Source organism: Eptesicus fuscus, chromosome 11, assembly GCF_027574615.1.
Source record: "Eptesicus fuscus isolate TK198812 chromosome 11, DD_ASM_mEF_20220401, whole genome shotgun sequence".
Lineage (NCBI taxonomy): Eukaryota > Metazoa > Chordata > Mammalia > Chiroptera > Vespertilionidae > Eptesicus > Eptesicus fuscus.
In genome coordinates, this window is record NC_072483.1 from 48,978,019 (window position 1) to 49,001,583 (window position 23,565).

Consider the following 23,565-nt stretch of genomic DNA (forward strand, 5'->3'; position numbering starts at 1 on the left):
GTAGAGCCTGGGTGGCAGTGACTGGTGAGCATTAACATAACAGTAACTTTATGTTAAAGCAGACGGGATCTAGACTCGGTGGAGTGTGATGCCAGGACACGGTCATGTTCTCAGCCTCTGTCCAGTGTTTGCTCTACAATCTTAGAACTTTTGGGCCAATATAACTTCCATGGTTGCGTTCTATTACAGAACCCTGAGAATTCTAGTGTGTTGGTGGTTGAGAAAAGAACATGCTACTTCTGTGCTGACCTGGTCTGCTGGGGAAATACTTGGTGAGATTAAGGAGACTCAAGATCTGATCCTGATTCTGCGCCTATTCCTTTATGGGCCTCTGTTTCCTCACCTCTACACACATGAAGAGATTGAGTTCTGTGTGCTCTCTAAGGTCTCTTTTAGGACAAAAACTTTATGACCTGTAAAGTGGTCAATAAACTAAGAATTCTGCATAGTGAGTACCATACAGTTCCTCTCTCATTCCTTTTTTAAAAGCCCAACTTTAATTAAACACAGCAACTCGGTCAGATATGTCTGTTGTATGTCATATGTAATTGGATATATCGGTCAGAGCAAAGTCAGCCTAACCTGCTTTATAGGGATTGAAGTAGGAGAACTGAGAAAGTGGTATGCTCTATGCTCAAGGTTTCTCATGAAATAAATTTGGACTTGGGATTAGGATTTAGCCCTCCATGCTCAAACATGGAGACAAGTCTCTCTTCTTCAGCACAATACCTTAGAAATAAGGACCGTTTCACCCATTTTCCTTCAATTATACATTAGCCCAGGGGAGAGCTGTGCATAGCATGGGCAGTGCACAGTGGCACTGTAACTGGTATTCTTCTGGCCGAGGTATTCCCACTCCGGTGGGGGCCACTTTTGGGTGAGTTCCTGAAAAGAAGATGGCCTGACCTCATCGAGTGTTTGAGCTGTCCCCAAGGAGGCTTTGTGGAGAGTGGCGAAGGGAGACTGCATGAAGTGCCTAAACTCCTGGCCGCTATTTGTCATGCTCAATTTGGATCTCTTCTAAACCTGGACGTGATTGGATGTTGACCATCCTGTTACATGCTATATGATATAGTACAGAATAAGAGAGCTCAGAGAGAGCAACTTTTGGATATCATCTGAAAGTTGAATGCTAACTTGACCACTTCCTCTAACATACTTCCATATTTTCTTGTTTCTTCTCGTTTTCATCTGTACTCTTTCTATTTCTTCCTTCTCATCTGACTCATGGCTTTCATGGCACTCACGGATGGGCATTCCATTTACAAAATCACATCGGTAATTTTCTGTCATCTTCGTGTATATTATTATTTCATGAATTTCCTATTATAAATATTTATAAATGCCTGGGATCAAATTGAGAGCAATTGCATGATTTCTTTTGTCTTCCAGAACATTAGATATTTAATTTATTCCAATCAAAGTTTCCTTAATTTGACATGAACTATTTGACAAAGCTAAATCTTTCAATCCTATAGTGACATTGTTCTTGGCCTTTCGCCCTGTATCACCTGTGGGTGTAGTGACTTGAAGCTGGGAGTGTATTACTGTGAGAGTCTATGCTAAAGTAGACACAAGGGGCGCTCTGGAAGCCAAGTTTATGAGCTGCGAAAAGCCTAATAGACAAAGAAATATGGAGTTGCTAGTGGTTATCTGCAAAAGTTCTGTCCAAGGTTCTGTCACACTAAACACACTTATCTTGCTAAGTACACATATCAGATTCACTGCCTCTACACCAGCAGCCTCTCCGCACCTAGCGGTAAACATTTTGATTCGTGACAAGTGTTTTCGCATCTGCTTATTTCCAGCCTTTCTCCTTCTTACAGAAAAAAAAAATTGGAATAAGGCAAATATCATCATCTCCATTCATTTCCACTGGCAGTTTCAGCTGGTATGTAAATACAAGACTGGGAGGCCCAGAAAATGCCTTAAATGAACACAGTATTCTAACTGCACCGGCCAATGCTAGGGAGTGAGGGGAAACTGGCATTCCTGGTGGAGCTGTGGTGAATATTCATTTTTCCATCTGGAAACTAGGCGTGTGCAGCTTAGGAGACTGAACACTGGTGTGACTTCAGCACTGTCAATGCATGAACTTCACAATCTTTCAAGTGTAATTCACATTGAAAATGGATGTGTTGCTGTAAAAGTGTATAAATGAGAAATAGAACTGAATTAGTTGCTGAAACTAATTAAGTCCATTTTTTTTTCAGAGGTAATCTGGGGCACAGCTACATAAAACACACACACACACACACAAACACACACACACAAAACACCCTAACACCTCGCGGTGGGGTTCAGCACCACACTTTGATCACTATTAGGGGCCAGAGGAACTTGGAGACGCTCTCTGCTCATTTCCCCAGCGGATTCCAATGTCAGCAAGCACTGCCAGGATCTCCTTAGAAATCCAGAATATTGAGGAAATGGAAGGAGATGGAGTAACGCCTTTGAGAGTTACATAACACACCTTATGTCATAAATAACATTCTGTCATGAGAGCTTGGATAGAAAACCTCCTGGGGATCGACGGCTCGGTCCTCCCTTAGAACCGCGCTCTGGCAACTAATGGGCTTGGCTTTGTACCTCCAACTGTTCTGCACAAATGAGCCAAACTGAGAATCAGTTGGAGTCGCTGAAGCTGAACACAACTCCAGCTATTGTTTCCGTGGCTCCCATGAAACCCCTGTGCCAAACTGATGAGATTTACAGTTCATTCGATAAGCTTGTCTGCTCATGGCACACAAGGCAGTGAACCTTTTCACAGAATGAAACTAGAGCCGGAGAGGGGGAGAAAAAAAAGCCGAAGCCTTTAATGAAGAGGGCGGCTGAGAGACTTGGGTGGGGGAGTCGTTAAGTGTTTAGAAAGCCTCCCTCGGGCTGGGATTCTGATGCTCGGTGTTGGGGTGACACTCTGCGACTTGCCCTCCTGCTTACCACTCTGCGGTGCCATTTAAAAACTTTGTTGTGATGTTGGGTGTGTGTGACACTGATGGTAACTAGGGACCATAAAAGACTCAAGACGAAGCGGGTCAGGGAGCGAGCGCCCTGTGGATCAGTGGACACTATCACCAACCACATAATGCCAGGCAGGCTGCTTTTTGCTCTTCCCCTACCCGCCATGCTAGACGCTGGGAAAAAGTGTATAAAACCTACCCTATTCGCACGTGTTTTAGACCTACTATTGAGTGATTGGTGATTTGTCATGGAGCCACGAAATCATCATCCATCAAACTCTTTCTAGTCACCTTTAAGCAACTGTAACTGGTGGCACTTCTGCAAGAGCATGACTCAGTAGCTTTGCCAACCACGGCCTGGCACTATGGACTTGGTCCCACTGGGAAAGATGCAGAGGGTGGGCCAGCTGAGTAGAAGCTGATGCCACCATCAGAGTTGTCCCACGTGGGAACTTGGTATTACAACTGCTTTGGTTACCTGTTGCTTCATCACTACCCCTTAGTAGCTGAAACAACAACCACTCTATTAATATCCCACAATTCCGTGGGTCTGAACTTGAGGCAGGGCTTGGCTGGCTGATTCTTTTGCTCCTCATAGTGTCCGCAGGGATTGCTTGGTGGCATCCAGCTGGTGGCTGGGTAGGTTTGTCGGGTCCGAGATGGCTTCAGTCCCATCCCTAACACTTTGGTGTGGATGGCTGGAAGGCTGGGGTCAGCAGACCTCTCCCTCTCCATGGGGTCTCATGGCTGCTCCTCCATGGGAGGTGGACTTCTTACCTGGAGGCACAGGGTCCAGGAATGAGTGTTCTGAGAGGCCCAGGAACAAGCTGTAAGGCTCCTTATGCTTTAGCCGGGAAAGCCCCGAATGTCACATCTGCTCATTTTTATTGACCAAAAAGCGACTAAGTCCAGTTGAGATTCAAGGGGAAGGGAAAGACCCCACCTTTCAATGAGTGGAATGTCAAAATAATCTGGGGCCATCTTGAGTTCACCGCAGACCCTTTCTTATGACCTTGGAGAAAGATCAGTATTATGTCCAGATATTTCTCAAACCCCTTACCCAATAATGGGGAAAAATGGGAGAAGAAAACTCCCGAGAAACCTTTATGTGGGCACTGAGTGCTTAATAATAGTAACAATTGGGAGATCCATTAAATGGAATACGTGATTGAGAGTAATTGCACAGGTTTCAAATGTGTAACTCTTAGATGACAATTTTACTATTAACTTTGAATAAATCACAGAGGAAATTGATGTGTATATAAAACAATATTGTCTATAAGCATTAAAGTCCGAGGCTCACATATCGGATGCCTTTTCCCATCGTTTACCTCATGGTCTATCATCTCATTGCTAGAACCATTCTCCTTCACGTATTACCCATGTCTCCAGAATTTTCTGTAAACTAAAGTTGTGGCTTTGAACCACCTGCAAATGCAAACAGAAACCTATTTCCTCAGTCTTTTAATTTGTATTGCAATAAAAAGTCATATCTGTAGTATAGCTTTAAGCTCAGAAGCCTCAGCCATGTCTTGGGTGGTACTCAATGCATACTTCCTCCCAGCAATCTTTTCCCGAGAAGCCCTAGCTGGCACTGAGCTCCCTCCCATGTAAGCATGTGCAGCTGAAATGGGGAGAGGGCAGACTGACTCAGTGATATGCTGTTGGGAGGATTGGTTAGAGGAGGGGGTGGAATACAAGGGAAATCTATCCCCGGAATCTTCCTACTCCACTTCGCCGTGTCTTCTCTTTGTTTGGTGACTAAAGGGTGAGACACCCTGAAGGTGGTCGCATGTTGTGAGCATGTTGGGACATTAGACCAGAGCGAAACAAATATATTTTCCAACATAGGGAACTTAGCCCTCCTAGGAGGCCGCTGCTTGCTTTGCTCGAAGGACTTCTGGGTTTGCAGCCATCATGGCCCCCCTCTCCAACCCATCCTCCTCCTCTCCACTCTCCATCCAGCTTCCCCAAAACCTGTGCTAAGAATTTCTGCTCCAGATTATACAGTTTACTTTCACTTTTTCCTAGCTGTCTTTGAATTGCTGGCAGGATTATAGCATCAAAGACCTTGAGTTCAAAATGGTTCCTTTTAATTGGCTGACTTGATGCAGGGGGTTTGGGTACGCTCCATTTTAAGCATGTAATACAAGGGTGACGCATTTTCTTTAAAAAACCCCAACTTCAAAGAAGTCTACTGGCTTAAAAGTGATGATTAGTGAAAACCGTTAGGTACCGTAGTCAGTCAAGTTGTAGTAGCTTCCATGTTCCCAGTCTAGTTATCGGTATGAGGGATACAGAGATGAATTAAGCATGGTCCCTACTTTGAAGGAACTAACAGTGTAGTAGCAGACAGTCATGTAAGCAGACAAATCACAGTACCGCTCAATAGGAAGTGGAGGGAGGTGTATGCAGAGTGTTAGAGTCTGGGAGGGGAGTGCTGGGCAGAGGATAGAATGTCTACTTAATGCTCCTCTCCTCTGGATACTTATCCTAAGTGGCTGATGGCTATGATATGAATGTTATATATATACACTACACACACACATGCACACATCCTTTTAAGTAACATTTGAAAATATTTAAACTTTGGAATATAGTTTAAAAATACACAGTTATTTTTCCTGAATTTGAATTATTTTTAAAAATACAAATTGAAACTGTGTATAACCACTAAAGACATCGCCTGCTGACTAGTCAGCACATAAAGAACGTCTCAGAGAAACAGATGTATTTTGGTTATTTGCAGAGTGTAAATGAGGAAATTCTAATAGCCCTTCAAAATCAAAGAGCTGACTGTCTCTCCTACTCTCTTACCTCCTTTTCAACCAATGTGGCGTTTACCCAACGGTTTCTTGTAACCAACAGCAACCCGGGGCGGGCTGGCTGTTTGGGGAAAGTAAACTTCTTCTGGAGCAGTGGGGCGGAGACGCTTTCCCGGGGGAGGGGGGCCAAGGCTGAAAAATTCGTCCTGGCTTGATGAGCTAGGTAGGGCGTGGATCCCCTGGGTGGCCTTCTGTGCTTTCCACCCTCCATCAGCGGAGGGACCAGCAGCCTGTGCTGATGTATGAACAGCTCATCCTAAGCGATAGAACGTGACTGTGTTCTTTCCTGCCTGAGAACACTTGTCCATCAGGATCACACTTTGTGAACTGCTTGCTACATTTCCTTGTTTGGGAGGCAGGAAATTTGGTCTCAGTGGACTCTGTCGGCCAAGGCTGAAGTAAGGTATGAAGGTGTGGCCTCGTGGATGAAATCAGAAGCGGAGAAATCCTGAGTCTTAATTTGGTCACCGATACACTGACATCCTCTCTTACGAAGAGTTCCTGCTTCGATGTGTCCAGATATAAAATTAGGACAATGGCTTTTGTCTTGTGGAGTTGCACTGACTTTCTACAGGTTTTTGGAAAGGAAATGTCGTCTAAGTATCAGTGAGCCCATTTTTCTCCTTTTCCACCAGGGAATGTCCTGAAATACATTACACAATGCAGAGCCATTTGGCCCCTCACTTTTTTGATCATGTGATCTGGGACCACAAAGCCATGGTTACAGGAACGTTCTCAGCTCTTAGGTGGTCCAGATTTCTGCATTCTTCTTCCCCTTTCTTTGTTGTTTGTTCTATATAGTGGTATCTGCACAGGGCAAAATTTATTACATTGCCTTCAAATGTCTTGTTAATGTGACAGTAGAAGCGACTTGTTAAATACAGTATTTATTCTTGTGCCAATGCTTTGCTTTCCAGATTCAAAAACTTTGAAGAGATTTTGAAGTTGAAGATCTGATTACCCTATGTCCTCCTAACTACTATGCCAACTTATTTAAAGTAGTATAAGCTATTCAGAATTAGCTGTAAAATGCCCTACCCCATTTGGCTCAGTGGATAGAGCATTGACCTGTGGAATAAAGGGTCCCAGGTTCAATTCCAGCCGGGGGCACATGCCTGCATTGTGGGCTTGATCCCCAGTGTGGGGTGTGCAGGAGGCAGCCAATCAATGATTCTCTCTCATCATTGATGTTTCTCTCTCTCCCTCTTCCTTCCTCTCTGAAATTAATAAAAATATATTTTAAAAAATAAAAAAATTCGCTGTAAGATCTATTCAATAAGAAAGCTTCCAACAAAGTAACAATGATGTTTAAGTTGGCTGTGATTTTGGATAATCCTTAGCACTAACTCCCCCGGTGGCTGAACAGACTGTGAAATGAGGGAGAAAAGGATGTGTTTGGGAATGTCTTTCACCTTTCATCTCTTTCTTCCACCAGGCCTCCTAGCCGCCTAGTCCTCTGAACTGGTTCTCCCTTCTGAACTTGTGATGCCGAGTGTGGGACCCATTGTTGCTTCTCTGAACACTGGTAAGAGATGGAAATGGTCCAGAGCCAGTGTGAAGCATAAACTTGCTTCCACCCAAACCTCAGGCACTGAGAAATTACAATATAACAGGGACTTTCTGCCAAGCTATAATGGGAAGGAATGGTTTACCCTGACTATTTACATGAATCGAATGTGGAGTGCAAATGACTTCATCTGCATATTCTGTCTCCCTGTGTTTAATGCCTGTTATTGAAAGTCCTGTCTTATTTCATTTTCTAGTATATTTTCTTCTACTTCGTTTTCTCAGCTATCATTGTATTCAGCACATATTTAATAGTAGACCTTGTGCCACATATATCACATTTAATATATAATCTCATTTAATCCTTATAACAATCGTGTGAGTTAAGAATTCTGGCCATTTTACAGATGAGAAAATTGAGTCCTAGAGAAGTAAAGGAACTTGCTCCAGTCACTCAGATGGGAAGTGGGTGAGGCAAGCTGTCTTCCTCGAGTGTTTGCCTTGAACTGAGAGACTCCAGAGATCACGACTTTAACTTCTAACTCAGAATCAGCTTGCATCTTTTCCTACGGAAGACATTTTTATAGAAAGCAAATAAAAATTTCCTTTAAATTAATAAAATTAATTTTTAAAACATCTCTAAGTTTGGCCTTCCGAGACTGGATGGTGTGTGGCGTGAGATATACATAGCTTCATGTTTGTTTCTGATGATGTTGGGGACGGAAAGCCAAATTTCCCAAGTGAGGGTTCCACCTCAACCTTGGGAGCTCAATTTTAAATTTAACTCGATTCACTTACAGTTTGAGTTTATTTCTGGCTTGCTGGCAAAATGCAACTTCCTGGCATAGAAAAATTCCCTCAAAACAAACTTGAAAAAAAGAATCCCACCTAAGATGACAATGTGAAATACTCTACATTTTAATGAGTTCACTGTAAGTGAATTAGAAACACTCAAGTGAATTTACTTTAAAATATATATGGGTGAACCACCTAAAAGTCTTGGTGGATGAATGGATAAAGATAATGTAGCATAGACCTGGCTGGTTTTGCTCAGTGGTTAGAGTGGCAGCCCATGGACCAAAGAGTCGAAGGTTCAAGTACCAGTTAAGGGCATGTAGGTATGCAAGTTTGATCCTCAGCCTGGGTCAGGGCGAGTGCGGGAGGCAACCAATTGATCTGTCTCTCTTGCATTGATGTTTCTCTCTCCCTCTTGCCTCCCTTAAAAAAAAAAAAAAGATAATGTGGTGTACATACAATGGAAAATTATTAGTCATAAAAAAGAAGGAAATCCTGTCATTTGTGACACCATGGATAAACCTTGAGGGTATTAAGCTAAGTGAAATAAGTCACACAGAGAAAGACAAATACTATATGATCTCACTTATATGTGAAATCTAGAAAAAATTGCTAATAGGAACAGAAAACACATTAGTGGTTACCTGAGGGCAGGGGGTGAGGGTGGGAAAAGGTGGGAACCTTTAAAAAGGTTCAAACGTGCAATTAATAAGATAAGTTAGTCCTGGAGAGGTAATGCACAACCTGGGACTGTAGTTAACAATACTATATTGTATATTTGAAAATTGCCAGGAGAGTAAATCTTAAAAATTCTCATCACAAGAAAAAAATTACACTATTTGAGGTGATGGATGCTAATTAAACTTACTATGGCGATTATTTTGCTATATACACAAGTATCAAATTGTTATATTGTATACCTTACACTTCTACAATGCTATATATCCATTACATTTCAATAAAACTGGAAATTAAATAAATAAGATAGTTCTGGGTGTGAGAATAAGGTATAGCTGGCAATTTGGGTTCTCCTGATCCCAACCAAAGGCAAATTTGCCCCAAAAGATGTGCTGTGACTTAGAACAAACAAAATGTCAAAACAAAGGCATTAAGGTTCAATGTGGAAGGAAAACGCCTGGATACTTAAAGAGACAAAAAGTAAATAAATCAATCTGCCATTGAATAGTAGAACCCCTATTTGAGAAAGTTTATATATCCAGTTCACAGGATATACGTATAGGTATATATCAGGGTCAATGCATCACATGTAAAAGCCAAATTTTGAAAGCCTCCAGATAGGTGGAAGTTCTGGTTTTAACACAACATCCAAAGTGCTTCAGATCACATTAAGTTTCTGACCTCGTGCTGACCATTCTGATACGTGACCTTTCTTTGATGGGCTCCAGGGAACATGGAAATTGATTGGTAAGCACAACCGCAGGAGAATGGAGATATTCCAATAGATAGTTTCTGTGTTGACGAAAAGCAGCAAATATGATATTCTCTGCTGTTGGTGATGATGAAGTCAACATAACAGTGAAACTGATGGCGAAATGATTAAAGTAGGTCCAAGGAAAGGGAAAGGACATCAGGCATGACAGGAGTTCCTCAGACTTCTCCACAGGTGACCATTAGTTTAAAATTACTTGAAAGCTCCCCTACCAAAGGTGAGATATAGAAATATTTTTCTTTTGAAAAGTGCATTGGTAAAATATAAAAATTCAAAAGCTCTCATCTGAGCAAATAACTCTATTCATAGCTTTCACTGCCTTTTTATTTAAAATTTCCAGTTTGTAGGTCTTTGATGTGATCATCGTGCTTGTAAGTACCCCTTTTTGTTTGTGTTCTAATCCTCCGCCTTCTTGGGAACATGCCGTGGTTGTTTTTTTATACATATGTGTGCATGTGCCCGTGCGCGCGTATGTGCATGCACAACACACACACACACACAGACACACACACACACACACACACACACACACACACACACCATGCCCCACATAGTCAGCACGCCTTTATTATCAAGCTCTCTCTCTTCCTTTGGTTCCAGGCAAGTGTCTTCTTGTCTCAAATTTTTTTTTTTTTCTCATTTAAACTATGTACCTCCCTCTCCGGGCCTTTAATTCATACTTTTTAGGTTTCTCGATTCTTTCGTTCCTTTGGCCCCAGAGACTGACATTTCCTAGCAGATCCCGAAGCGTCTCCCTTTAGCCAGACTTCTCTCTTATGTGTGTGCCACGCTGGAAGTGACAACTGATTCACAAAAACTTTATTGTTACAGTTAATCAGTCAGGAAGAGCTGAGATTATTGTTGAGTCCTTGTCAATGAGATTATTGTTGAGTCCTTGAGTTACACTCAACTTCAAGTATGTTCGGCTCCCTAGGCAGGAGCTGGCTGGAAGGTGGCCGTGTGGTTGTTTTTCATCTGTGGTGGGCCCTCGGCTCACTCCAGAACAAGTCTCTCACCCTTGCTTTTCTTTATTCCTTCCTTCTCCTACACAGCATCATTCAATTCAGGAGCACTCCACATTTTACTGCTCTACTTAAATTTAACATTGTTTAAGATTTCAACTTGAGCACCATCAGTATTTGGGATCAAGTAGCTAACCCTGGGCTATTCAAACATCATCTACGAAATATCCTGGGAAGAAAGTGACTTTTGGAAGCAAGGGGTGATATTCAGTATAGTTTACAGCTGGTGCGACACAAGGACACTCAATCAGAAGGAGCCTTCGCAGGGCCAGGGCCTAAGGGCTTAGCACCTTAGTTGCTGCATTGTGGGGAAGCTGGTGTGTCCCTAGGGAAGTGGCCAGAGGGGTAGGATGTAGTTGAACTTAGGGAGCTCAGGGCAAGGCTTTTATTAACCAGCTCAGAAGTACTTCAGCTATGACAGTTCTATCAGTGGCCCCGCTGAGTACCATCCTGCAGTGAGGTTCATAATAGCTTGGACCCGTCTCTCTGGAATAGTATGTGTTTAACATGAAGAGGAAAGGCGAACTTGCAACCAACTTGCATGAAAAGCCATATTGCAGGTATTTCCTAGTTTACTGGTTTATAGTCTTCAACAGTTTCTCAGCCTTATCAAGGTTATCACACATTTGTTAAAACAGTGTGACCTCCAAGACTGTCTATTAAACTCGAACCCGCTGCATCCCACTTTTGGTTGCATATGACTAGAGTTTTTGATTGGCAGATCCCCAACTATGCTGAGGGACTCACTTTGGCTGCTGTCACCACCTGTGAACCATTGATGATGTTCAGGTGGCTTTTCCCTTGGTACAAATACCAGTGAGGCCTCTCACCCCCACCCCCACGTGCACACACAGAGCTCCAGCTCTTCCCTGGGACGGCTCTCTGCTCCTGTTTCCAGTGCAGGAACCCCAGGGGCCTCCGGCCTAGCACTAAGTCTTAACCATTATTATCCCAGGCGACTCCTTCGACAGGCTGCTGAAGACCACGGACCCCTTTCCAGAACAAGGCTTTTAAAAGACATGAAAACCAATTATATTGAAATACATTTAACACCATGTTTAAAAATTTGTACTATAGCAATACACATACTTTAATATATATACACACATATATTTTATTTATTTATTTATTTAGTTATTTATTTATTTATTTATTTATTTCAGAGAGGAAAGGAGAGGGGAAGAGAGATAGAAACATCAATGATGAGAGAGAATCTTGATCGGCTGCTTCCTGCAGGCCCCACACTGGGGATTGAGCCCGAAACCTGGGCATGTGCCCTGACTGGGAATTGAACCATGACCTCCTGGTTCATAGATCACACTCAGCCTTGCCAGCCCGGCAGTACACATACTTTTTAATTGACATCTGACATAAGATCTAGCACAGTGGTCGGCAAACTCATTAGTCAACAGAGCCAAATATCAACAGTACAACTATTGAAATTTCTTTTGAGAGCCAAATTTTTTAAACTTAAACTTCTTCTGATGCCACTTCTTCAAAATAGACTCCCCCAGGCCGTGGTATTTTGTGGAAGAGTCACACTCAAGGGGCCAAAGAGCCGCATGTGGCTCGCGAGCCGCAGTTTGCCGACCACGGATCTAGCTGAGGGCCTAACTACTGTAATTTAAGCTATTTGCAACAACTGTGATGTGATGTGAGGTAAAGAACCTGTGGGTTCCACTGGAGACTACTGGAGTCATAGATACTTATCCTACTGTCACTGTGGGATATCCTTCATTCATAATGAAAGGAAATGCTCAATGTCAGAGGTTAAAAATAATGTAAATTTTTTTTGTTGTTACCCAAATTCACTTGAATTTTCTCTCCCCAGGTTAAGAACCACTACAGGATAAAGTCACGCCAGGGGTCAACATCCAGGGGTCAACATCTCAATGGAGGCCGCAGCCTGGAGTCCTGGAGGCAGGGACCTTTAGGCCACCCACACAGAGCTCAGAACTGCCTCTTGGAGGGACGTTCTTACAACTAGTCCTGGGAATTGGGGGGCAGGGAGGAAGCGTTCCTGAGCTTCCTGGGTGCACTTGAAACAAACCATCCTTCACTGTGCAAGGGGCTTCTCAGCCTCAGCACACCTGGGGACCAAGTTTGAAGTTGCTGACACCAGTGTGGCTTCTCCCACAAGCTCTGGCCAAGGCTGAGCTTCAGTTTTCTCGTCTGCAAAAAAGAAAACACCCGTCTCACAGGAGTGTGAGGAGCAGTACCTGCGGTGATAGCTGCGGGCTGTAAGTTGTACGGCATTATCAAAAGTTTGTGCCATTACCATTTTTGAGAGCCGAGAACCACCTACGCAGCTCGATCCCCCAAGGATCTGGCGGCAGGCGTTCTGCGCTCCATAAACACTTGTGGAATGAATGAATGAAGGAAGTCTGCATTTGCACGTGGGCCTCGGTCTGCAAACACACGCTGCTTCGGGCGCCTCGGGCCGGCGCCTCACCAACACTCTCCTTTCCAAACAGGTAGTGAACGCCTTTCTGGCTCTGCGCCCGAGTGGCAACCACAATGCACGTGCTTATTTCCAGGAGGACCCCCCGGATGGGGCTGCTCGCCCCTCGCGCCGCTGCTTCCGGGCCAGGTCCGGGGCGGCCGAGCGGCGGGGGGTGGGCCGGGGAGGGCACCGCGGCCGGGCCCGCGGGGAAGGTGCGGGCGGCAGGCCGAGGCTGGCGCGCGAGGAGGGGCCAGAGGGGTGGGGAGGGGCGGGGCGGGGCCGGCGTCCTCGTCACTTGATAAAACGCCTGCGAGTCTCCAGAGAACAACGGGCTCATTCAGCGGTGGGAGCTGCCCGCGAGGGGGAGCGGCCTGGCGGAGAGCGCGACTCGTCCCGGGGGTGGGGCCGGACGGGAGGCCAGAGCAGGCGGAGGTCGCCGCGGTAGCTGCAGCGCCGCAGCCTCGAACCCGGACCCGAGCGCCGGGCGCCCGCGCACCTCGCAGCTCCCGCTCCCTTCCCGGGGCGCCGGCCTTCCCATGGCGGCCGCGGGGCGGCTGTGGCTGCTCTACCTGTCGGCGGGGCTGCTGCCCCGGCTCGGCGCCGCCTTCAACTTGGACACCCGCGAGGACAATGTGATCCGGAAAACGGGGGACCCCGGGAGCCTCTTCGGCTTCTCGCTGGCCATGCACTGGCAGCTGCAGCCCGAGGACAAGCGGCTGTGAGTTCACTGATCTTCCCGCCCCCACCCGGGCGCCGGCCCCCCCGGTCCCGCCGGCCGCCCTACCCCTCGGGCTGCCCCGCCCGGGACTCCGCCGGCCCGCGCGCTCGGCCCCGGCTCCGCCTGGAGCGGAGCCTCCCCACATGCAGCCCGGGCGGGAGGAGGACCGAGGGCCGACCCCTGCGGACTGCGGCCCGGTGCCGGGAGGGTCTGCTCTCTGCCCCGAGAGTTTTCCTTTTTTTTTTTTTTTTTCCCCTTAAACGCGTACTTTCCGGTGGTCCTTCCCTCCGGGCATGTTTGCTGGGAACCCGGCAGGTGGCACGCTTCGCTGAGCTTCACGTGTGTGTCGGGGCGGGGGTGACGGGCTGTAGGGTCGCTGTACTGCTGCAGTGGGGTTACTGGGAGTGTTGCTCCGGGAAGATCCAGGCCTTTTCCAAACCCACGGAGCGCCCCGGCCCCCTGCAGACTCGCGAGCCCCGCAGAAGTTGGAAAGTCACTTTGCATCGTGTCCCGTGTGGCTTTCCCCGCGGGGCGGGTGCTCCTGCACGAGGATACTTTAACACCCCCCTCCCTAAAAAAAAAAATAAAAAATGATGGGACTAACCCAGCACCTGCTCGAGGGACCTCATCTGCAGAGAAAACAAGCCCCTCCGAAGGGTGTGCTCGCCAGCCCCCACCCAGGCCCCCAGCCCAGGCCCCAAAGCGCCCGGCGGCACCCGCGACCCTTTGGGCGCCTGCATTGGGCAGGCCCAGCCGAGGGGTGAAAGCAAACATGTCCGATCCGGGCTGGCGCTTTGCACGCCAGGTTTGGAAGTGACAGCCCCCTCCACCAGGGCATCAGCCGGCGCCTCCCAGGAGAAAGTGGAGGCCGGCACTCTCAGCCTCTCCTTTTTTTTCTTTCTTTCTTAGTGTTTGGTTCCCACATGACCCAACTGTTTAGGTTGGAGAGAGGGGTGTTTGGGAGCTTAGTCGACTTAATCGCAGTGGGGCTGCATTCTTGATCTGTGCTACCGAAAAGTAAACTCACCAAAGCGCCCCCGCCCCCCCCCCCACCCCGTGCCTTTGGTTGAATTGAGGTTCTTCCAGGACCAACCGAGCGGAGAAAGCAAAGTGCAGCCCAGCCAAGGGAGGACTGACTTCGTGTTTCTGAGAGGCGAATGGGATTTTAGATGTTGATTTCAGCAATTTAAGAACTTGGGAATGGGTGAATATTGTGGGCCCCTGAATCTTCGATTTTTTTTTTTTTTTAACACCTGCTAGTTAAGTTAAAGGAAATAGTTGGGGGTGGGGAGGCCGCTGGCCAGTGGTCTGCCGGCTTGGCCAGCTGCTTCTATCTGCTTTGGAAAGAATTGTTAAGCTGTAAATCTGAAGTGAAAGGTGGTGTCTGTTAAGTCAGTTAATGGAGGACGGTTAGTGTGGCTGAATACTGAGGAGTGCCTAGATGTGCACCTACGCGTACTGAGAATTTGAACTTGTTAGTGCAGAAACGACGGGGCCAGCAGAGGGAATCCACTCTCCTTGGCATTTTCTCTCTGCAGTCAGATGCCTCCTGGAGCTGGCGGCTTCCCTGAAGTACTTGTTCAGGCAGACGTTTTGAAGGGGAAGTACTGGGGCAGGAACCTGTCCTTGGGATGGGAGATGTGCAGAAAATGTGATTGTAGCCGGGAATCTCTGTTGTCACCAAGGTTAGCAGCATGCTGGCTACAACTTGTTCCTGCTGCTGGACTTCTTGGCTGTTAGAGCTGCTGCAAGTCCTCCCCAGGGTAAGAAGAAGCCTATGGGGGGGTGGGGTGGGGGTGATGCCTTCTAGAAATGCTCTTCTTAGGGGTTAACGGAGGGACGGATCAGACCCTCAGATGGGGACAAGCCCACTGGAAGGAGACTGGATGTTTCCCTAGAGCCTGGAGTGTGGCAGGGACCACACTCTAGTCTAGGGGGCCGTGGTGTATGTCAAATGCCACTCCCTTTTGGTCAAGTGTTTCAGCTCCAGGAGTAGCATTGCCCTCGCAGGGTAACCAGCACACACAGGCCGTACCCACATCGGTTGTCATCTTTGTCAGGAAAAGGATGTGGGTGTAAATAACAGCCAGGGAGGTCTAGACCCCACCGGTCCAGCTTCCTAAACTTGGCACTCTCTGGACAAGCTCAGTGGGAGTATTTCTGGTGAGAGACATGAGGTCAAATTCGTTCTCAGCCATTGAGTAGCTGTTGTATTACTTGGAGCCTTAGTGTCTTTATCTGTAAAACGGAGATATTACTGCTTAATTAGGGTTGTTGTGAGGATTAAGAGATAACCTGTTTACTTGCTGATTCAATGGTCGCTGTTAATGGTGATAAACTTAGAAACAGTAATTGAATTCCTACTATGTGCCAGCTACTGTACAGAGGTTAAACATTCTGAGATTCTAAGACTGCCAAAGAGTAAAGCCAAAGGTTATTGCAGTTTGGGTAATTGATGTTTTAAACTCTGAGTCACATTTATGAAACCCATTTTTCAAAAACAGTTTAACTTTAATCTGGTTTTAATTAGATTTATAACAAAAGAAAATTTAGTGCACAAGGGACTTTGAGTTAGGAGAAGTAAAATATCAAAGATTGGTGGGAATATCAGATGAATGCACTGCTCTAGAAACCACGATAGATTTTTCTGGGTTAAATGTTCTACAATGCCATTGGACTATTGAGTAACAACTTAAACCCTAGTTAAGATTTTATAATAGAATAATACTGTATCTGAGAGCCTTAAAACATATTGTGTATTCCTCAAACGTTCAGCGCTATAAAACTGAACGAGAGACTATAAAACACCACTCAGGTTTTTAGGCTGTATATTAAAGAAGTTTCAGACTTCAAAATATTTAGAGGGTTGGCTGAGTTACTGAGGCCAGGGTCTGAAAGTCTTGGAATCTTTCATTTCTCTAGGTAGTTAAGGCTGAGTCACACACCACCACTCCCATCTCCCACCCTCCCAGGTAGCAAGTATGGGAAGATAGCTGTGGGTATGCCCATCCTATGAATCATCACTCTTAGCTCTTCTGGGAAGATTATACAGATCTATGTATGACTGTAGGGCAGAAACCCAGAAGAGGGAGAGCTATAAGAAATATTCCCATGGAATAAATCTGGATTTACCCCAGTTTTCTTTTTGGGAACTTTCTGATCACCACTATAATCTTCCAGAGGCTCGCCAGGCCAGTCACTCTGTTTGGACTCTGTGGTGCTAGTTCTTGATTTTTCTGAGTTGTGATGCCCCCACTTAAAAAAAGCATGTTTATGGGACTAGGGATTATCTAGTCTGACTGGCTCTCTTTGTAGATGAAGAAACTGAAGCCGGAAGCTAAAAAAATGTCCAAATTCTGCATAAGCAGAATCTTAACGGGATCTGGATTTGAACCTGATATTTCTGACTCGTGCGAATGCCATCTTTAAAAGGAAAATTCAGAAATGCCCTTCAGACCGAAATAAATTGGCTAGCATCTGAGTTTTGGAAATGCACGATGTTAGGTTGATTTATTAAACTGCTTCCCACATGGGTCACGGCTGCCTATTTAAATATCTGTGCTTGGACTTGCTTCCTCTTGGCCCTTACTCCAGCTGGCCTTGGATCAGCTTCTGGGTGCCTCCTTCTTTGCCTGTCCTCCCCTCCTTCTGAAAAAGCCCAGTGAGTAGTGACTAGCTAGCCAGGGATCAGAGTTTCTTCAGGATGTGTACCTAAGCCCTTGCTTCCTTGAATTCATTCAGAGTGCCGTATGGCCCAAGGCCATCATCCAGGCACCGTGACTGTGCTCAGTCACCTTGAATCCTGAGAGTCAATATGGACAGGGACACTTAGAGATCATAGGGCTCTGCAAGAACGCAGAAATAAACAAGTTTGATTTTTACCCAAGTAGTTTACCTGTATCCACCTGATGACAGGGTTGAGATGAGGACCAGAGAATTCATTTGGTCTGAATAATTTGTTGGGAAAGTCAGGTTACATGCTCATATAGTATTCTCCACTATTGTAAAGAAGCCATTACTCTGTTTTTAGCTGCATAAGTCTCTTAATTTAGCATAACAATTATATTGATTTAATTTAAGCTTTTGTAACCAAATAGTACTGGAATTATGGCATATGACACCCTTAGGACCTTGGCTCATCAGACTACAGTGGGCAGAGTTGGCCAGCCTATTACTTGGCACTTGCAAGAGGGACAATGGAGACACAATAGAAAATACTATTGTATGTAGATGACAGGGTCAGTTTTACCTGGAACTCTGATTGGTTCCAAGTCCGCCCATCTTAAAGAATGGAATCATATCTCAAGAACCAGTTTAAATTTCTCATTGGAAGTCTTTTTCGCCCAACCTACACTCCAGCAATTTCTTCTTCCTTTGAATGTCTGCAGCACTTACTATCATGTATCTGACAGTTCTGATGGTTTTCTGTTTAACTGTTACCTGCCTTTTCAGAGGATGATCCAAACTCTCCCAACTGGGTTATAGGTTAGGTGAGGGCAGGGGTCTTTTTTTTTTTAAATCCTCATCTGAGGATATTTTTTCCATTGACTTTTTTTTTTTTCCAGAGAGAGTGGAAGGGAGGGGGAGACACACAGAGAGAGAAATATTGATGTGAGAGAGAGGCATCAATTGGTTGCCTCCCATACTCGCTGACTGCTCATCAGGGCAACTTGGGAAATCTCTTTGCAAAAAATGTAATTCTAGGCTCAGCCCAGCTCTGTGGCGCTAGAGGTGGTCAGTTTCGGTAGATGTGATCCAAGAATCTGTTCTTAGAGTTTTCCAGGTTTGAGCTAAATGACCTTTCCTTTTTATGTGCAGAAGGCAGCATAACGTAGTGGGTAAGAGTGGACTCTAGAGCTAGAGCCTAGGTCCCAGCTGTGGTCTAAAGCTAGCTGGGATCAAAGCCTGCTCTGCATTTACTAGCTGTGACATGGTGCAGGATTCCTACAGTTCTGCACCCAGTTCCACTGGGGGGGTTTTCCTCACATACCACCAAACAATTCTCAGACACCAGCTGGGTATCCTACAAGTTAACTCAATTCTGACACTGTCTACCTGAAGGTAGCATCAGATCCCACAGGTTAAGGCCTCAGTCCTACAAGACTGCCTTTCGCCCACTTCAGCTACCAATTGTAAGTCCAGGTTGTCTGTGTCTGCTAGACCAGCTACAGATTGGAGGTTACCACGACCTTCTGCTTGGGTTCAATTAATTTGCTAGAGTGGCTCACAGAACTCAGAAAAGCATTTTACTTACTAGATTACCAGTTTAGTATTAAAAGATTAAAAGATATGAACTCAGGAATGAATGGCCAGATGGAGGAGATGCATAGGGCAGGGTATGAAACGGGGGGGGGGGGGGGGCGTGGGGGGCGTGGTGTGTGTGTGTGTGTGTGTGTGAGTGTGAGAGAGAGAGAGAGAGCGCGACCTCGAGCTTCCAGGTTCTCTCTGAGCATACTGCTCTCGGGGGATCTCCATGTGCTTACCAACCTGGAAGTTTTCCAGACGCCATCCTTTGGGATGGTTAATGGAGGCTTCTCTGTATAGGTATTATAATTGATTAAATCTTTGGCTGTTGGTGTTTGAACTCAACCTCTAGCCCCTCTCCCCTCCCAGGAGGTCAGGACTGAAAGTTTCAACCCTCTAATGAAGTGTTTGGTTCTCCTGGCAACCAGCACCCATTCTTAGGTGCTTTCCTAAAGACATCTCATTGACATAACAAAAGACAATTTTTGTCACTGTGATCTCTTAGGAAACTCCAAGGATTTTAGGAGCCCTGTGACAGAAACGGGGATAAAGACCAAGTATATATTTATTGTCGATCATAACACCTGTATAGTTTTATAAGTCAATACCTAACCTCTCTAGGCTTCCCTTTCCTCAGCTATAAAGTGAGGATCATTGAACCTTAGACTAGTCCGGGCCCAGAGGAGGCACTTTGTGTTTGTTAAATAAACGTGGAAGGCAAGGTTGTAAGAGGTGAAGCAGTTGTAAATCCTCATATCATAGTCCATGCTTCCTGGCCTGGGCAGTGTGCAGATTTTGAACCTTTAGCTGATTTTGGTTTGTTAAACTGGCACTTAGACTAGCAAACCATGATCTCTAGGAACTAAAGCAAGAGGCTAGTCGTTAATTAGGCTTGAACTGGGACCTGGCTCTTCACCTGGCTCTTCCCTGCTAGCCCGATGGTCATCTGATCTGCTCAGTTTTTTTCTGTTTAGAATCTAAACTTTAGATAAACAAAGCCAGACAATTCTAACTCAGTTTAGCTATTCCAAGGTTAACATTTTTGCAGAATGACACTTTTCACAGGCCACGGACCTTATAGCAGCGACTTCACACACACACACACACACACACACACACACACACACACACACACACACACACATCCTGGATCGCAGTGTTGGATACTGCTATCCCTTCATCTATTCCCAAGTTGGCAAAAAGACTTTAGAACACTTTTAAATCTCTAAAACCGATTACGTGGTAAAGAAGACTGTTCTGAATTAGGGGGAACAGGGAAGGTGCCACTGAAGCAACTGTAGGAGGTAAAGACAAGTGACCTGGAGCCATGGACGCCTGCTCGCATGTTTATTTGCCAACTGGCGAGATGTCTTTTGCATGTCATACAATCCAAAGATTACTTTTTTTGGAACACCATTTCAGATGGAGTATCAGAAAAGCCTTTTAGAGAAATAGGCCTTTTAAGCCCGGGGGTGTAGAAATGAAAATAAACGCCGGGATCATTTGAAGGGGGCACGTTGGTTAGTGACAGGAAGAATAGACGAAGCACAGGTCGTCCTGCCTGTTTACCCAGGGTGTGCTGGGCTCTGGGTGGCGGGATCAGTGTCACTACAGTTCCCTCACTTTGCCAAGGACATTCATTTGTACTGAGGTTATTTCAATTGTGTGTGTGATACAAGCGATAATAAACATTTCGGGCCCAGAGGGGAGGACGTCACTGAAGCATAAGCCTTCGGAGCCAGTGGACCCTTTTCTCCTGGCAGAATCGGAGTCCTGCTCTTCAGGACAGAGGGCCATGGCTCAAGTGGGCAGTCTCTGTGGACCCCACAAAGCACCGTGACGTGACGGTAACTAGAGGATCCTCACCAAAGCGTGTCACAGCCAGCGGTGTGGAGTGGTCGTTCCCTAGCGCGGACGGCCCATTTGGCAGCACGAGGGTGGTGGTGGTGGTGGTGGTGGTGGTGGTCGTGGTGGTGGTGGTGGTGGTCGTGGTGAGTATGAGGTTTGCTCTTCTTGCTGAGGAGAGGGAGAAGTCCTGCCCGGATCAGGTGATGGCCTGGCATCCCCCAACCCCCCCCCCCCCCCCCCGCCCTTTCCAATGGCAGGGTCGTTCTCTTTGTCCTTTGAGAACAAAAGGTGTTTTGAAAGTTGTGAAATGGAAGTGTTTAGACATCTAGAAGACTCTGGAGAGGTTGGAGCGATATAGAAAAAGACATTTAAAAGAGCTGGGATGAATGTATTGACTATGGCTTAAGGAATCCAACCTTTGCTGTGACACAAATAAACCCATGCTTAAAAAAAATTCCAAGCGTTCTCGAATAAGGAAAAGCTTGAAGAGGCTCTGATGTGACCCGGGGGATGTGCAGAAACACGATTCTGGGACAATGGCATCTGCCACGTTGGCCTCATGGCTGCTGGCGAGACTGGGCATATGTGCTATCTTTAGGATAGTGCACAGGAAAAATTGAGCTGGCTTTAAGATCTGGGTGATAAAAAGGTCTCCTATGAATTCACAAGTGCAAAAGGAGGTGGATCTGGACACTGATGGGCCTGCTAGAGGCTCAAGGACAGAGGGCCTGGGGAAGACAGAGGGCGAGGCCTCGGGAACTAGAGGGTCCGAAGCCCAAGGGAGGACGTGGGGGCCGGCTGGAGACGTGTTTCAGATACCATATCCGATCAGCCAGTTAGAAAGAAAAGTGCTTCCTAAGCCTTGTGTTATATTTAGAAAGCACCCAACCAAGTCTGCTGCAGAGATTAACCGAGAGAGTGTGGGGAGGCCTTCTGGGCCCTCACTCAGGATGATCCCGGGAGGTGAGTGCTGAGAGGCAGCCATTCCCCGGCTTCCAGCACACCAGCCAGAAGCCAGCTGCGGTTTTTCACTGTCAGAGGATAGGAAATTGGTCTTTGGTAAGTGCACTTATTTCTGTGTATGTGTGTATGTGTACATGTATGTTCTATTTCAACCTAAAAGAAATAGGGCTTTTCATCCTTACTTGAACACGAGGAACAAGTAAAAACTTGGAGGGGCCTGTGCACTGGACCTGCTAGAGAACTCATAACCAGCTTTTTGGGGTTTTCCTATAGAAGTTGTTAGTTCAACAGATACTTGTTTGTCATTGTCTGTGTATTAGGCACTGATCTAGTGCTGGAGCTATAGCAGCAAACAAAATAGATAAAATTCCTGCTTAGGTTCTGTGAGGGAGACAGACCAAATAAGGAGGGTATTACATTAGGTGGTACTAGGTGATACAGAGGAAAACAAAGCGGAGAAATGGAATAGGGAGTGGGACTGGGGTGGGAAGTGATTGGCTATCAGTCAGTCAGGGAAGACTTCAGTGAGGAGGTGAAGGTGGGAGTCATGTCAGTATTGGAGGGAAGAGCATTCCCGGCAAAGAAAGCAGCAAGTGCCAAGGCCCCGAGGCAGAAGCATGTGTGGCCTGTTCAGTAACAGCAAGGAGGCCGATGGTCTCCTGGAGGCAGATCGTGTAGAGCCTTATGGTAATTGAAAAACTGGCTTTTACTCATGAATGACATGGGAAGCTATTGGAGTATGCTGAAAAGAGTATGATCCCACTTGGATTTTAAATGGATTTTTCTAGCTGCTACGTTGTTGAGAATAGACTGTACGAGGACAAGGGTAGATATAGTGGTATTAATTAGGAGGCTCCTGTAATGACAGATACGAGGCCATGGTGGTTTGGACCAACATGATAGCAGTGAAGATAGTGAGAAGTGGTGGGATTCTGGACATATTTTTGAAGGTAGAGCCAACAGGATTTCCTGTGGACTCAATACTAAGTGAGAGAAAAAAGAATGTCTGCAAGTTTTTTACCTGAGTAGCTGGAAGGATGTGAGGTTGTGAGGTAAGGGTTTAGGGAAGACCATAAAAGGCATAGATACTGAGGGAAGGTCAGGAGTTTGATTTTATTTTTATTTTTTTTTAAATACATTTTTATTGATTTCAGAGAGGAAGAGAGAAGGAGAGAGAGATAGAAACATCAATGATGAGAGAGACTCATTGATTGGCTGCTTCCTGTATGCCCCCTACTGGGGATTGAGCCCGCAACCTGGGCATGTGCCCTTGACCGGAATCAAATCTGGGACCCTTCAGCCTGCAGGCTAGGCTGGTGCTCTATCCACTGAGCCAAACCGGCGAGGGCTAGGAGTTTGATTTTAGACATGTTGTATTTGAGATGTCTAGACATCCAGGTGGAGTTGTTGAGTGCGCTGTTGTATTAGAGTCTGAAGTTCAGGTGGAAAGGTTTGGATTGAAGATACAGAGGTGAGGGAGATGAAGGGAACCAGCCTCGGAGACTGAGAGGAATGGCCTGAATGGTAGGAGAACTAGGAGTGCTATCCTGGAATTGTTTTAGGACTGAGCCTTCATTGTCCTATGACCCTGAGAACTGATCCCTGCTATAGCAATGTGGAGGCCATCGGGCCTTACCAGAGCACTGGGGGAGGAGGATCGGGGGCAATGCCTGGTTGGAGTAGGTTGGAGAGAATAGAAGAGGGAGACAAAGAATAGGAACTCTGAGTTTTGCTGAAGAAAGGAGAACAAGCACTAAGGGGAAAATGGGGTTGAGAGGGAATTTAAATTTT

General features: G+C 46.0%; 1 protein-coding gene and 1 long non-coding RNA gene across 5 annotated transcripts in view; both read left to right on the forward strand.

The window, feature by feature from the left end:
• Positions 1-233: 233 nt before the first annotated feature.
• On the forward strand, positions 234-7,877 carry LOC129150736 (uncharacterized). Of its 2 annotated transcripts, none has more exons than XR_008557486.1 (3): positions 234-272; positions 7,221-7,310; positions 7,699-7,877. It is a non-coding gene; the product is annotated as an uncharacterized LOC129150736 (long non-coding RNA). The 2 variants fall into 2 exon arrangements; XR_008557487.1 differs by lacking the exon at positions 234-272 and adding an exon at positions 374-448.
• A 5,457-nt stretch (positions 7,878-13,334) lies between these two features.
• ITGA6 (integrin subunit alpha 6) overlaps positions 13,335-23,565 on the forward strand; it is a 67,681-nt gene continuing 57,450 nt past the window's right edge. For all 3 annotated transcript variants that reach the window (XM_028140961.2, XM_008138557.3, XM_008138558.3), the window contains exon 1: positions 13,335-13,719. In XM_028140961.2, coding sequence (XP_027996762.2) covers positions 13,538-13,719 — 182 coding nt within the window. In that variant the 5' untranslated portion in view covers positions 13,335-13,537. The remainder of the gene's footprint in view (positions 13,720-23,565) is intronic.